Genomic DNA, 16,007 nt, shown 5'->3' on the forward strand with positions numbered 1-16,007 from the left:
AATCAAGAGACACACAGAGGTTTTACATGTAAGAAAACCAAAAAGAAAAAAACAACAGGATATGAACTTGAATGTTATGATTAGATCAAAATCACGTCATCTTTGGGAGAACTTTGGAATGCTTTCTCCTTGAATATCAATGCTTGTATGATGACAGATGGTAGTGAATGTGTGAACGTCCCACTCATCTAATGTTTACTTGTTGACTGACTTATCCAATGCAGGTGTGCAGAATGTGCTTGACTGTTTTATACAGCTGATTCCTGCTTGAATGAGTCCAAGTGGAAGAGACACACTTGGCTCTGATTTATTAAAGCAGTCAGGAATGCGATGCGAGTGTTTTTACTTAATTTTTTTTTCTCCTTATTTTGGTGCCCGAAGTTCTTGTGATTGAGTAATGGCCTTTTTACCCGACATCTGCAGTAGTGTCATAGTAAACATGAATATTATTCTGAAACTGAGCATGTGTTTGTGTGTTAAAAAATGAGTTGACGAGAATTGAAACGTGAAACAATGACTGTATTGAAATATATAACCCTTGTCAAAGGAGTGATTTATTTCAGAATTGGCTGCAATTTGGTGTTTGTTTGAGCCAAACAGCACATTGCTTTGACTGGTCTCACTTTGGACCCGATTGCTGATTTGAAAGCTTCACACACAAAAGTAGTAAATAGTTTTGATTGGCAAAACAATCAAATTGAGGCTTGGAACCAGAGATTTGTTTGGGTGCAATTCCAGCAGAAAGTTGCACAAGAATTCTAAAGTGGTTTTGCTGTTCATTAGGTGAATGTGTTTCTCCGCTTCTGTAAGGCCCTATAAAAGTGCCTGGAATTAATATAAAATCTTACCAGCACTCCAGACATTGTTAAACTAAAATATTCCCAGTTTATCTAAAATAAAAAAAAAATGCATCAGTTTAATAGCAAATGAGATATACATAATATTCTTTACATTAAATGAATTTTACACAAAATTGAATCCAAATTTACTAAAACTAAAAAAAGGTTACTCCATTGTTAAGATTGTCTTAATGGCATTGGTTTATAGTGTCATTATTATATTGTAAAGTATACTCATTTTAACAACTTTTTTCGGGAAAGCTTGTCTAAGGGTAAAAAATATGAAATTCTGATAGTAACTCAATGGGATTATATAACAGTATAGCAGACTACTTTCATAAAATGCATAGAAATATCAGTTGTTATGCTATATTTCCCAATAATATGTCTTAGTAAGATATTTAAATGCTTAGTTTTAAACTCAAAGCTCAATTTTTTTATTGTGGGGCAAAACATGTAATGCAATGCAATACAATGATGAATAAGAGATGTACAAATTGTTATTACTTAAAAGTCTTGTGCATCATATTTGATACATTTTAACATGATTTTTTTCCTAAAAATGATTTGAGTTGCGTCAGTCCAGTAAGTGTTCCAACTTGAAATATTACTAATAATGTAAAATGTACGCTTACATTTACTTTCTAAAAATCAGTAAAGATTTGACATAAAAAAAAAAAACAATATTATAACCTAAAGTTGGACAATGATAAAGTAAAAATGATACTAAAAAGTATAAGCTATAAATCAGAAGGCCTGTAGAAGTTTTTTTTCTCTCGGTCTCAGTAAAGTTTTGATAATATTGCTCATTTAAAAGCCTTAATTTGTGTATCAAAGATGATACAGATATTTGCGTTTTCCTGAATATTTTTGCTGGTCAATATAAACTAATCACTGATCATGAAGCATGGGTAAATAATGACTCGTTGGACAATTCTTACCATTTTATTTGTAACAAATAAAACTTTTCCAATACAATTGTATTCTCACACACCTGTCCTTACAACATAAAGTAGGAAAATTAAAAAAAGAAAACATCCTCTGAAATATTTACATTTACTACAAAATCAGAGGTAAAAGATTTCCCTTTTGTGTTTCACATTAATTGATGGGTGAAATTGTAAAACCACTCACAACGTTCGACAATATGAAAATGGTGATACAATGCATATTTGGTCAGATTACATGATATAGATTGTGCTAGTTTATTTTTCCACATGAAACAATGTCATGATTCATCAAAATCTGATGGTGCCTTCGCATCTGTACAAATGGGGACTGTCATGCACTGGAAAATAGATGATTTTTAATCCCCCCCCACCCCCATCAAAACACTGACAGATTAGCATAGAATTTCCCATCAAATAAACGCTAATTGATATCCTCTTGAAAATATAAGCATAGCTACTTTCAATGAAAGTTGAAATTTGAAAAACCCTGAAACTTGGTTGTAAAGTGTAACAATATGGAGAAGGTAGATAATGGAAGATTTGCATGTTAGATTTCAAATACAAAACTGACTCAACTCTGGTTAAAAAAAAAAAAAAGTACACAAAGACAAAGATGCTGCAAAGAAAGGAAAACATTTCTTTACACCGAACGTAAAATGAGCTGAAGTTCGCAGTGACCAGACTTGCTTGGAATTACTGAATGATGACCATTACCACTGGACTAGAAGGAAAACCACTCATATTAAACCACCCTGTCATCTAAAGTTTTCAACAATAACAATATGCACAAATTGTCTTAAGCTTTGGAACCAAAACTTGTGTTTCTCTTAACATGCACACACTGTGAAATTCATCTCATTCAATACAAATAACATTCTGTGTTGAAGAGATAGTAAGGGTTAGTGCATAGAACAAGAGTGCAGTCATATCCAAAACCATAACCATACGACTGTTACGGTCCATGTTATTGATATAGACACAATAGGGCCATTTCTATGTGCGAGTTTGTTCCCAAAGTTGTAGATCTAATTTATCATGCAATGTATTATGAATCAAAATCTGGACATCAAACTTCAAGTGAAAAGTCTTTTAAAAAGTAATATAGGTCAACTAGCTCTGGCTTTTAAAATCCCCCTTTCGAATGCGTCCTCACGAGCATGAAAAATGTTCTTTTTGTTGATGTTAACACACTTAACATCACTGATACGATCACAACGCTGATAAACAAGAATGCAGACATTAACAGTTAGAAATGCACGTTTCCTGCAGCGGTATGGACTGAAAGCGAGAAAATTATTTCCCGTTCTGTACTCCATTATAATTTCAAATACAAATAATTTATAATATAATCGCTATTATATATGTAATGGAATATGCCGTTCTCTTGGCCCAATATAGATACAATAAATGTGTGTCCTCTCAAAAATGGACACATATTGGCTTTCAGTAATATAATTGTCTAGTCATCTTGGCAGTACTTAACTTGAATGAATAAACCACCCTGGTACTTAAAATTGGTCTTGGTGTGAAATATATTATATATTAAAATTCACTCTGGAGGATGTAACTGTATTTACTTCAGGTTTATTAAGCATTATAATTTTTTTTAACATAAAAGCAGGTTCATATCCATAAATGTGGAACATTTAACTTTAATAGCGAACCATTTTAAACATGTGACTATGATAAGGCACTACCAGTGTCAGATGATCCATTATGCTATTGTTTTAAACCTGTCACCTCATGTTTAGAGGTCAACATTTGATCTTCCAATCCTGATTGAAAGCATGTAAATAGCTGTTTTGGTAAGTTTAGTGAAAAAGAAAAATCCTTTTTAAATATTACTGCAATCAGTACTTTGCCTAACTTATGTGCGCTGACAAGTATATCACTCACATATTATAAATATCACTCAATACATTGACAATTTTTTAATATAATGTGCTAATATGCATAATAACGTTTTGTTTTATACTTTATATCATATAGGATTAATGAGACAATATAATTACAGTGAGAATATCTCTAATACTTGAGTGGTTTTAAACTTGAAGGTGCGGTTCACGTTCAATATTGCACAGTTTTTGAGACAAATCTCCATTTTCAGCTTGTTATTTTTCCTTGTCTTAAATCTGTGATAGATATGGATCTATGTGTATATATCTATGTGTGTGTGCTACAGATAAACGAACAGGATACTGGCATAAGCACCAATACTTAGGGTGTCGTTGAATTTCATTTTGTATGTATCACTTTAGTGAGTTGGTGGATCCACTATACAACTGGTGACAAAAAGAGTGGAAACTCTAAACCCGGACTGCATCCCTCAATAAACTGTTTTTTTGGGGGGGGGTTCTGGTGTTGAAGCAAATTACGATAAGTAAAAAATACTATCAAACTGCTTGATTGTTGTTTCCTCCCTCGTTTTTGGTCTGTTGAATCGGTCCAGACAGCACATTGCTGGATTCCTGCGATTTCATTGGATCTGCTGGCCGGTTGCCAGAGTTTTACTCCACCTCAAATATGACGACTACTTTCAGCTATATGATTGGAGCTACAATTTGTTGTGACAATTCTGTATCCCAGCTGCCCTCCCTGTCTGGCTATTAAATTGTGTGCTGTCGGGAGAAATCAAACAGACTCTTGAGCTGTGGGCAACAGAAAGAGGCTGTCAGGTTGATCAGACGCAGGTCTCGGTGTGTAATGATGTGGCCCTTGGTCCAGGGGAAGGTTTTATGTTGCATAGTGATCAAAACTGCCCAGGTATTCCAGCGCTGCTCGATAGCAGAACTGGTACTGCTCCTGTGGAGGGCACACACACATACACACACATACAGACACAGACACAGACACAAACACACACACACACACATCCCTCACACACTCTCTCTCCACACACACACACACATCATTTGAGCTGAATCTCAGACTGCTGATTAGTACACTATTGAAAACTGTTTGGTAAAAAATCAAATTGCAATTTTGAGATATGAAAAGACAGTTATGAGAAACAGTCACAATTTTAAGTGACAACTGTGAGATATGAAGTTACAATTATGAGAGATAAAATCACATTTATTAGAAGTAATAAAGTGAACATTTGAAAGAAATAGTCAACTATGAGATATAAAGTCAATAATGAGAAATAAATTCATAATTATAAAAAATAAAGTTGTAATTATGAAATATAAAGTCACAGTTGGTTGAAATAGATGCAATTATGAGCTATAAAGTCATAACAATAAAGAGAATTATCATAACTGGAAGAAATAAAGTCAGTTATGAATATAAAGCCACAGTTGTGAGAAAGTTGCAGTTGTGAGATATAAAGTAGCAATAGTAAGTAATAACACACAATTATAAGAAATAAAGTCAGAATTATGAGAAATAATTGCAATTGTGTGCTATAAATTCACATGAAAAACAAAGCTGTAATTACGAGATATAAAGTCAGAATTGTAGGGATCAGATGCAATTATGAGCAACAAAGTGGGAGAAATAATGAGAACGTCAACTGTAAGAAATAAAATAATAATTATGAGATATAATGTAATAAAGAAAACTTCGTGAAAGTCACAATAATTTGTAATAAAGCCACAGTTATAAGGAATAAATTGAGATATAAAGTCACAATAACGAGAAACACATGGCATGCCATTGTTCGAGCCAGAGTTACAAAATACAGCAATGCTGAAAGCATTATAGACACTTTTTATACTTTAATGGCGAATCAACCTACAAATGGCTTTGCATGTTTAGTTCCGAAATGAAAAAGCATTTTAACATTCAACAAAATTATGTGCGGTCGTTTGAAAATTTGTTAACTTGTACTAGTCTAAAGGAATTACAGAATTATGAGTAGTATGGATAGAAAGACATGAATACTGCATCATGTGGGTTGCAGTGTGCAAGCTTACCTCTGTCTGCACCATGGCTGGTCTTTGAGTGCGCAACATTTTGACAGTCTGGAAGACGTCAACCACTCCTTCATAACGCATCCTCTCCAATACTATACTTAGAGTGATAAATACACCTGTCCTCCCAACACCAGCACTGCACAGAAAATGTGACCGAGTAATACATTAAATACAATAATGTGAATTCATTCATTTTATTTCACAGCTCTTTGTAAGACTTGACTCTGATTGGTAATTTGAATTATTAATTTTTTTTCCAATGATGACCTGAATTGCAAGCATATAATAGTACACTCTAAAAAATGCTGGGTTATTTCAACCCAACTTTGGGTCAAATTTGGACTAACCCAACTTTTGGGTTAAAAATTTAATGTAAAAATTTAACCCAACAGTTGGGTTAGTCCATATTTGACCCAAAGTTGGGTTGAAACAACCCAGCATTTTTAGAGTGTAGAGCAGAGTAGTAGTAGAGTAATTTTGACTCAAATCTATATATTTAATTTCCATTTTATTTATTTGGTAGGTAACCTTGCAATAAAAGCGAACGTACAGTCAACCAGTCATTATTGCAAAATAAACCCTTTATTTTGTGTCACTAAACACATAAAAGGAAAAAAAGGATCAAATCCATCCTAAATTCCTTCGCGATTATTCTCCTCACCTGCAATGTACTGTGATCGGTCCATCCTGACCAAACTGCTCTTTTGTTTTGTGCACTTGACCGATAAAATCAATGAAGCCTTCACCAGATTTTGGCACGCCCTGCTCTGGCCAGTCTGTGAACTGAAACTGCCGGACTGTTCTGGATTGACCGTCCTAGGAGCAAGAGACACGTCATGAGAGACAGAGAGTGGCAGCATTTCAACCAGAGGTCTGCGGAGAAGTTATATAAACCATGGAATTGTATTACATTTTCATGATAGTTCCAACTAATAAATAATTTCTAATTTGCCAGCTAATGACTTTCAAGCATCATATAATGTAGTAACATTATTTAATGTTCTGAATGAAAGTTTTATAAAGTGTAAGTGAGAAAGCCTAGCTTTTTTTATGCTGTAAAAATCCCTGTGCTAATGAATAATAAAAACCAATCATTTTGACTGAATCATTCAAAAGAAACGACTCAAAGCATTTAACAGAACTAATGCAAGTTATACACAAAAATTACTTTAAAAAATTTGATTTGTAGAATATGTGGATATTACATTACAGTAGGAAAACGTATACTCACAATATAATATAAGTTTCCAGAATAAAAAAAAATGACTGTATATTCCAGGTTTTCATGAGCATGGAAAGCTTAAAGGTTTTAATGAGTGCTTGGCATACCCTTGCATCTGTGACTTTAAACTCTCGGAGTATATACTGAGGCATGTTGTACTCCGCCATGGGATCCACCACAAAGTACTGATAGCGTGCTGACCTGTCAGATGGCCAGTACTGATGACATTTCTCCTGCATTAGAAAAACGTTCACACATTCATCAGTGTTACTATCGTTATTCAAAAGTAAAATACAGCTGAAATTAAATATAAATATCAGACGAAAAAGTGAAACTTAAAGGGGTCCTATTATGCTTTTTCACTTTTTCAACTTTAGTTAGTCTGTAATGTTGCTGTTTGAGCATAAAAAAGATCTGCAAAGAGTTGAAGCACTAAACATACTATTTGGATCTCAGTTAAAAGTAAAACTAAAACATAAATAGAAATAAAAACAAATGAAACCCAAATAGTCATATTTAAAAAGAACAAAAAAAAAGACAAAAGCAGATAACAAACTGACTACAAATTAAACTGAAAATAAAAACATAAACGCTAATTAAAAATATTTATAAATTGTATATAAATACTAGGATAACACTGATTAGCAACCAATCACAATAAACACCACTGACGTGTATGTGTGTATGTGAACTAACCCTTCCCATTTCTCTGAGTTTAGTAAGCATAACTACTATAGTAGAATTATGTTCCCAAAGCATTCGCCAGTAATCTTCAACTGTCTCCGCCAGCGGCCCCTGAGTCGCAATATAAGCCCTCTGTTGCCTAGAGTGACGAGAAGGAAATGAAAACGTCAAGAACTGAGATTTTCACCAGCTTTCTTGCAAATGTTGATGTGTACTTGTTTTGTGGATGTGCTGTTTTATTTTTACTAATAAATCTATAAAAAAGAGAGATCACAATGTACCTGTAGCCATCTATAAAACTGCCATTGACATAGTCTGAGCCCTCCACTCCTCTGATTGGCTGCAGACACACACGTGTGGTCTCATATGGCATGATATTTACCAATCGGTTTTTGAACTTATTGCACGGAAGGCTGGCACTGACGAATCGGGAGTTATGCGCTTTGGCATTAGCTAAGCGCTGAAAAAGGGATACAGAAAAAAGAAATAAACAACATTTAAATTTTATGAACAGGCTAATTACAAAGCAACATACAACTGCCAGCAACAGGAGACAATAGAGTATTTTATATATTATTTATAAGACAAATGGAACTAATGAAAAAGCTGTAACAGTGTTGTGGTCTGTTCCTTTTAAAATTTATATTTTTATTCACTTTTTTTCAGTTTTTACTGTTTTAACTGTTGCAGTTTCAGTTAATTTGTTACTGAAAAAAGTAACAAATATGTTACATTCGTGGGAAGTACTGACTTTAAATTCCTGCTCCATTCCGCTGATGTGCTCCGGCGGTTCTGTCTGTGACAGTCTCTGGATGTAGGCATAAAGATTCCGTGCCGGAACCTCTGTGTTGCCGCAGGAAACAGCCTCCAGCAGTGCATCATAAATAAAGACGTACTGCTCCTCTGTCTGCACCATGTAGTTTCGCTGAGATCGCATCAGAGTCACGTGACCATAAATATCTATCGTCTTCTCCTGCTTCACACGCTCCAACATGGCATCAATCACAATGAAGCAGCCCGTTCGGCCCACACCAGCACTGAGAGAGAGAGAGAATGCTTGTCACAAGCACTCAAATTAGCGTATATTCCAGCATAATGGTTGTATAAAAATTACTGATGTGTGAAAATGATTTTGCGATTTTCTCTCACTGAACAGTTTCATAGAATAAAATCATTAGACAGATATAGACAAATATATATATATATATTGAAATTATATACATTTTAATTTAATTTAATTATTAATTATATGTTATATTTTAAAGTGCCCCTATTATGGATTTTTGAAAATGACCTTTCATGCAGTGTGTAACACAGCTCTAAGTGAATGAAAACATCCTGCAAAGTTTTAAATCTGAAAGTGCACCGTGCATAAAGTTATTGTCTCTCAAAAGAAGTTGGTTGAATGAAAATGCGAATTCATTCTTTACCACTAGGTGCCGCTTTTGGAGCGGTAAAAATATTGGTTTCCCCGGTAACGCTGTACACAAAGCAGCACTGCACTCACAAACACTGCTTTATCAGGCATTACAGAAGTGATGAAATGAAAATGAGACCAATTGGACCAATCACTGCAGATTATAGCGTCACGCAAAGGAGGGGTTTGGAAAAATGAATGGTTAAACTAATCGTTTGGGAGTCGTTGAGCAAATAAGGTAAAAATAAATGCATATTATAAGACAATGAAAGTGTTTTTTGACCTTGCATGCATGTCAACCTGTTGTTGGAGACTCCCAAAACCAAAATATTAACCTTTCATTACCCATAATAGGGGCACTTTAAAATCATTATTTGATTATTATTATTATTTTTCTCCTCTTTCTTTCTTCTTTTCTGCATGTATTTTACCTCTACTGTTATAAATGCTGGGCTTTTGTTTGGTTTTGTTTATATGTGGTTAAAATGTTAATGAAAAAGATGAAATAGTAAAACCATTATTTGACTTATTTAATAGAAAAAAAGAACTCATAAGTTACCTATACTGACCCTGTAAAAAATCAACTAAAATTTGAAAAAGAGAACATTCTTCAAATTTATAGTTATGTTGCAACAAGTGTTTGTGAGGATGTTAAGCAGTAGATGAGAACCACAGGAAAGAGTTGGGGGGAGCTTTCTCATAGTTTTAAGAAGTTTAATGTTTTTTTTCTGTAAGTCTTTTATTTCTCATATGTGGTTTTATGTAATTTATTTTCCCTGTGTCAGTTAATTTGTAAAAACCTTGCATGTATATACTGTAGTAATGTTGCTTTGTTGTGTCTAAGCAAAACAAAACACACACAAAAACACTCAGACTCCACAAAAAGCTGCAACTCAATTCTGTGTGATATAACACCAATTTTATATAATCAACACAATTTAGGCACTTCAGAGTAAGAGCACATTTCATTGGTACAGAAAGAAACTTACTTTTCTGAGAATCTTTCCCTGTCATGTCTGACTGGATATAAATGTGTTTGCTCAATTTTGTACGAGTTACCTGCAGTGGACCACAATAGGTCCAGCGTCTGGGGGATTGCAGGCTTTGACCCGTCTGAGGAAGGCCAGGAAGGGAGTGGGTTGTTCAGGTACCCCCTGATCTGGCCATGCTGTAAACTGGAACTGACGCACCTCCCTTTTCTCGCCACTCCCACTCTGCACATAGAAACGACACAATTCAGCACAGTACAGTACCATATACTAAAATAGACTACACTAGACTAGAATAGAAGATGTCAGAGAATGCTTCTCATTCAAGCACCAATGTTATTTTATTCAATATATTTCCCATCAAATGTGTATTCAATGTGTACTCAATATTTAGCACACAAAGCACAATAACAGTGACAAACTAAGAAAAACAAAACAAACAAAAAACATGACAAATAATTGAAACTGTTGACAACTACAGCAACAACACCATAAATAAAAGCCGCAAATATCAAAATAACAAATGCATAATTTTTTTAAACTCTTTTGCACGATTTTCTCAAGAAAATCAGACATTGCCAAGGAGATGAAGATGTCAGTGAACATTTCATCTGCAAAACTTTCTGCAAATATCTGCTCTTTAAGAGGTATGCGTATATAGTTATTATATTTGTTTATTTTCAATATATGTTGTGATTCTATACTGTATATGTTGTATTTAAATAATTTATACATTTATATATAAGTAATTTTGCAAGTACATGTCAACTTATTCTACTAACCATAAACTTATCCTTAACCTTCTAGTCTTAAGTATACTAATATTTTAATAAGAGTTAGTGAACATGTAATTCCAATGTTACTTATAGTTAATAGAATGTACTTTTAATAATGTCACACAGCAGGACTATTTTACTGAATTAAAAAAAACAAAAAAACAAAACAAACAAAAAAGAGTTAAAATGTGAATAATTTATGGTAAAAAAAGTTATAGTACCAAATTTTCTCATTCACTTTCTCATAAATGTTAAAAATGTTGTGTTTTATGTTATGACAGTGTTCACACCAGTGAGGCCTATTTCATGAAATTGTCAACGTTCTAAAAAACCTACGGATCGACCCTGCCATTAGGTTAGCTTTGGGAGTGTAAAAATGTGCTGATCACTGCTGCTTCATTACCTTAAAAAGAGCAAAAGTCCTGACGCAGTAGGTTGCGAGCTCCACCGTGTCCAGTAAATTGACTTGCATCAATCCGTACGTCTCTGTGCCTCTGCTGGGCCAGTACTGATCGCATTTATTCTGCACACAGTTCAGCAGACACTTAGTAAACCTCTCACCGCTGCATATGTCTCAATGTCAAAGGAGACATTAGAGGAGAGCTGAAGAACCAGCTGAGATCAACGCTGACAGTCAGCTGCTCTTCAGCTTGGCTGCTTTCCATCAACAACAGTACTCACATGGTTATGTGTCAGTCCGCTCCCTAGTCCACTAGTAATTACACTACCAAGGGAGTGGGCTGCCTCATTAGCCGGGTTTCCATCCAAAGTTGCGAATTTAATTTATGCGCAAAACTGGAATATCGCATAAAACATTTGCGAACAAGCATTGTTTCCATCCAACAAGTCAAAGAGAACAAAATCGTCTCTTCCTGATAAACTGCCACTATAAATCACTAAGAAAAGTAGGAGAATATAATCATTTTCATATATAATAATAAATTACTTGCGCCTCAGAGCGAGCAGACGAAACACAATGAATGCGGTCATTGCTTTCGGAGGTGGATGCTGCTGTTTGGGAATGCAGTCGTGTAAGACATTTCTGGGAGGCAATAATACAGAAATACTTTGATGACAGACTGCTCGTGCATTTCCGAATGACCATAACAACATTTCAGATGCTGTGGAATGAGATCGGTCCGCTGGTTAGTCAGGTTTTGCCATTCCATAGCGCAGCTACATTACTTTTTTGATGCGCTTGGAGGAATTTATTATTGTCAAAATCATTCCAGTGCACTGAACAGTTCACTCCCTAGAAATCAGCAGAATGCCTTTTAACCTATTTTTACTAATTCCCACCAAAGAGAACTAGGGAATAGACTGAGACACACCCTTTGAGAGTACATTTCAGCATGCAGTGAGAGTGTGATAACCAGCCAAAAATTCAAGTTACACTTTGGCGAAATGTGTCTCAGAAGTCAGTGAGGGAAAGAGGAAGCGAGAAGAGACAGATCAGAAAAAGAGAGAGTGGGTGTTAAAAAAGGGATGAGGCAGAGTTAACAAGGAGGAAAGAGGTGAGACACGGAATATCAACCAGTCAAGTGAAAAGTGACAGTGGTCTAATTAGCCAAGTGAGACGTCTTGCCTTTGAGAAGAAATACGAAGGCATCTGGAGAGTAATAGACAAACAGCATAAGACTTACTCTGCTCCGTAACACCACACAACAGACTCACTGAGAAATATGGAAAATATCAATGCTGTGTTTGATCAAAACGTTAGTATGGTTAGTATGTGTGTGTGTGTGTGTTTATGAGTTTGATTATGTGTTGTAGTGTCTCAGTAGTTCTGTTTCAAAATCCAGTCAGTTGCCTACCTAAACAGCATTTTAAGCATCCTGATGCAAACACGGTTTGAAATTTTAATGTAACAAATTTTAGTTCATCTAACATTTTTGGTGGGCTGCATAAATGCCCATAGCTTTTGAAAATCTGATTAAAAAAAAAAAAAAGATATATTGCAGACAAAAATAAGATTTTGACAAGGAATCAATTGTTCATGCTGTTCTTGCAAAACATTTGTAGTTCCATTGCAGTAGTGCATATAATAATTGTATAGACAATTTATAGACGAACAATTAGAAAAGTACAAATCAATAATGCTCAGAATGCCAACTATTTCTGACATGGTTTTGAATTTATTATATCCTGCGTGGGGTCAGGAACAGTGAAATCAATCAGTAACATTAACGTCTCTTTCATGTCTACACTCCACTATTGTTCTTCACAGAAGACAGATCATGTGAGCTCCACTGACTTTACTCACACTGGTAGTCGACTAGGGTGACCATACATACTCTTTTTCTTGGACATGTCCTTGCCAGTATTTCAAAATTGCCTAAAATGTTTGGGTTTTGACTTTGCTTTCCTATTGTTTCCATTCTTGGTGAAGGTAATAACTTTCAATTAGTATGACCAAGAGCGTGCATGCATTGTACATAAGTGACCAATCATGTCGCTGCCAATAGTAGAAAGCAAGGATGCTTACTAGATTTTGGAAATGTGTTTCTGTCTGGAAATGTATGACTGCACATGACTTGAGTGTGGTCTGTATTTGTATGATTTAGTGCTCTCACCCTGGATTTCTCCTCAAGTTTGGTGATCATGATGATATTTGCTGTGTGTTGTTCCCACACCATTCTCCAGAAGTCACTAAACGTGTCTGGCATGGGGCCCTGGGTGGCGACGTATGCGCCCTGTCGGCGGTACCCGTCTATGAAGTTGGCATTGATGTAGTCACCGCCAGGAACACCTGCATAACAAGAGGGAATGACAAACACTTCATCACTTTCAAACTGACAAGAGAAAAAAAAACTAAATGCTCTTCATAAATAAATTTGGGAGTAAATAAAAGATTGAATTCAGTTCCATTAGTAGTGTGTCAGATCTAATATTTCAAAATGACGAAGCAGCATCAGAGCCGAAATTTAGCACAGCTGCACTTCGGGCAACCCGAGTTTGAGTCCCATCTTGATGCCATCCCTCTCTGTCCACCAATTTGCTTCCTGTCTATCTATACTGTCCTATCGCAATTATAAAAAATTATAAAATAAAAAAGGGAAGAAACAGCTCAAAAATAAACAATATAAGGGATATTAGCTGGACAAAGCTCTTAACTTCTGCAAATTTATCAGAAGTGATCCTGTCAGTGTTATTTTAGTATAATTTCTATACTATTAAAGCACTTATTCAAATTTTAGCTTTAGAATTTTAGTTTTTTTAAGTGTTTATTTTTATGTTTTTAGTCATCATATTGTATAATATTTGAGTAATTTTGCTATGTGCTTTTTATATTTTTTTATATTTATTTTTAATATTTATGTTTTAGTAATTTTACTACTAACTTATTTCATTTTGTTTTCAAGATAATTATGTTAGCAGCATCCAACTTTTTTTAAGTTTATCTAAAATTTTTATTTTATTTCAGCTTTATTTTATGTACCAAAAAAAATTAAGTTTTAGTTTACAATAATAACACTGGTACAGTTATGAGTACATTTAGAGATAACAAGCAGCAATGGTGCAAGATGCAATAAATGTGAATGGGTAATAACGTTCTCTTAGTTGATTTCCCATGACAATACCCCTTTAAGATTAAAAATGTGTTATTTCTCATGAATACAGACATAGAAAAAGCAATATTGACATACTGAGCACACGCAATCTCACCATCATTGTTGGAAAGTGCTACTCTGGTGTGGTCGTAGGCGATGACGTTGGCATATCTGTTCTTTGGCTTGTTAATCTCAAGGTTAGAATGTTCCCATGAGAACTGCTGCCCTGGATCAATAGACTACAAGAGAGATGCACGCCATGAATTACATATCACACTGGACAAGCCCCATACTGCACTTCACATGTTATAAATATCACATGGCCTATGCATTGAAATTAGTGCTCACACAACAAAAGTACATAAAAAAGAACTCAAAGCATGTTATAGTATGCTGAAAATGTGGTGCTAATATACATCATTCACTGGCCAATATGTTTTTAATGTACACCCGTGGGGTGTGAATGTAAGTGCGTTTATGTGAGAGATCTGACCTCATACTCTTGAGAGAACCTCAGGTTGTCATTGGCTTTCATCCTCTCTATGTGAGCTGGCAGTTCTGAGACGGACACTGGAGGGTGGCTGGTCATGCCTGTCAATCACATCACACAATCACATCAGTTCAGACCCTGAGAACACGGCATGCTGCTGGACTGAGCGCTCTGAGCAGTGTGAGAGAATGTTAGTGATCTCATCTATGTTTTAGCACTAGGGTTCATGAGTTTATGTGTTTTGAGGAGAAAACTGCAAAAAGAATATCACCAGAAGTTAACCTTGTAAAGCCTGATATATGCATTTTTTTTGTTGAATGGAACTTTAGACAATGAATTAATGTGTTTTTGCCTATCAGGCTTTTATGGCTTATAGAGTATGAAATAAAGAGAATTTGGAGCTCATACTGAGGAGGGAAAAACACCTCAATTTTATTCAGAGGCCCAAACTGAGTATATTTGGTGCAATTGCTGATATTTGTATAGCCAGAAAATAATATGAATGTCTGCATGTAATGTAAATCAATGAGATCTTTATGACAATATAGCAGACTACCTATTTAAAATACATATACAGTAAATACCAGTTGTCACTGTATATTTCACAATAATGTCTTATTAAAGTGATATTTAAATTAGTGCTGGCAAAATGATTAATCACCATTAATTGTATTCCAAATAAAAGTTTGTGTTTACATAATGTGTGTGTGTGTACTGTGCATATTTATATAATATATAAATACACACATACATGTATTTATTTAAGAAATATATGTAATATATATTTATATTTATGTATAATATAAATCATATATAAATATGAATATATATATATATACACGTACATTTTTCTTAAATATATTTATATACATAAAAATATACACAGTACACACACACACACACACACACACACACATATATATTAAGTAAACACAAACTTTGATTTTTGATGCAATTAATCGTGATTAATCGGTTTGACAGTCTCATTTAAATTCTTAATTTTATGATCAAAGCTCAATATTTTGGGGGGTTATAGTTGTGGACATATAATGGAACATAAAATATTTGACACTCACGTCTTAGCATGATATATTTTTTAAAAAGTCGCATGGATAAAGTTGCTTTAGTTCTCAGAAAAAGACATAATGCTATTTTATTCTTAAAATATTATT

The 16,007-nt window shown here is 34.5% G+C and overlaps 1 protein-coding gene across 10 annotated transcripts in view; it reads right to left on the minus strand.

The window, feature by feature from the left end:
* Window positions 1–1,770: 1,770 nt before the first annotated feature.
* The window catches only part of ptprdb (protein tyrosine phosphatase receptor type Db), a 73,374-nt gene continuing 59,137 nt past the window's right edge, over window positions 1,771–16,007 (minus strand). For 7 of the 10 annotated variants that reach the window (XM_016570485.1, XM_016570482.1, XM_016570484.1 and 4 more), the window contains 13 exons: window positions 14,839–14,936; window positions 14,461–14,584; window positions 13,368–13,543; window positions 12,380–12,403; window positions 11,198–11,317; window positions 10,089–10,243; window positions 8,364–8,649; window positions 7,894–8,072; window positions 7,625–7,751; window positions 7,036–7,161; window positions 6,368–6,522; window positions 5,707–5,842; window positions 1,771–4,591 (listed from right to left, as the gene is read on the minus strand). In XM_016570485.1, the coding sequence (XP_016425971.1) occupies window positions 4,523–4,591; window positions 5,707–5,842; window positions 6,368–6,522; window positions 7,036–7,161; window positions 7,625–7,751; window positions 7,894–8,072; window positions 8,364–8,649; window positions 10,089–10,243; window positions 11,198–11,317; window positions 12,380–12,403; window positions 13,368–13,543; window positions 14,461–14,584; window positions 14,839–14,936 (1,775 nt within the window). In that variant the 3' untranslated portion in view covers window positions 1,771–4,522. The remainder of the gene's footprint in view (window positions 4,592–5,706; window positions 5,843–6,367; window positions 6,523–7,035; window positions 7,162–7,624; window positions 7,752–7,893; window positions 8,073–8,363; window positions 8,650–10,088; window positions 10,244–11,197; window positions 11,318–12,379; window positions 12,404–13,367; window positions 13,544–14,460; window positions 14,585–14,838; window positions 14,937–16,007) is intronic. The other 3 variants (XM_016570486.1, XM_016570488.1, XM_016570489.1) reach the window with 1 other exon arrangement.

This window comes from Sinocyclocheilus rhinocerous, unplaced genomic scaffold, assembly GCF_001515625.1.
Source record: "Sinocyclocheilus rhinocerous isolate Xijiao unplaced genomic scaffold, SAMN03320098_v1.1 scaffold681, whole genome shotgun sequence".
NCBI classification, from domain to species: Eukaryota; Metazoa; Chordata; class Actinopteri; order Cypriniformes; family Cyprinidae; genus Sinocyclocheilus; species Sinocyclocheilus rhinocerous.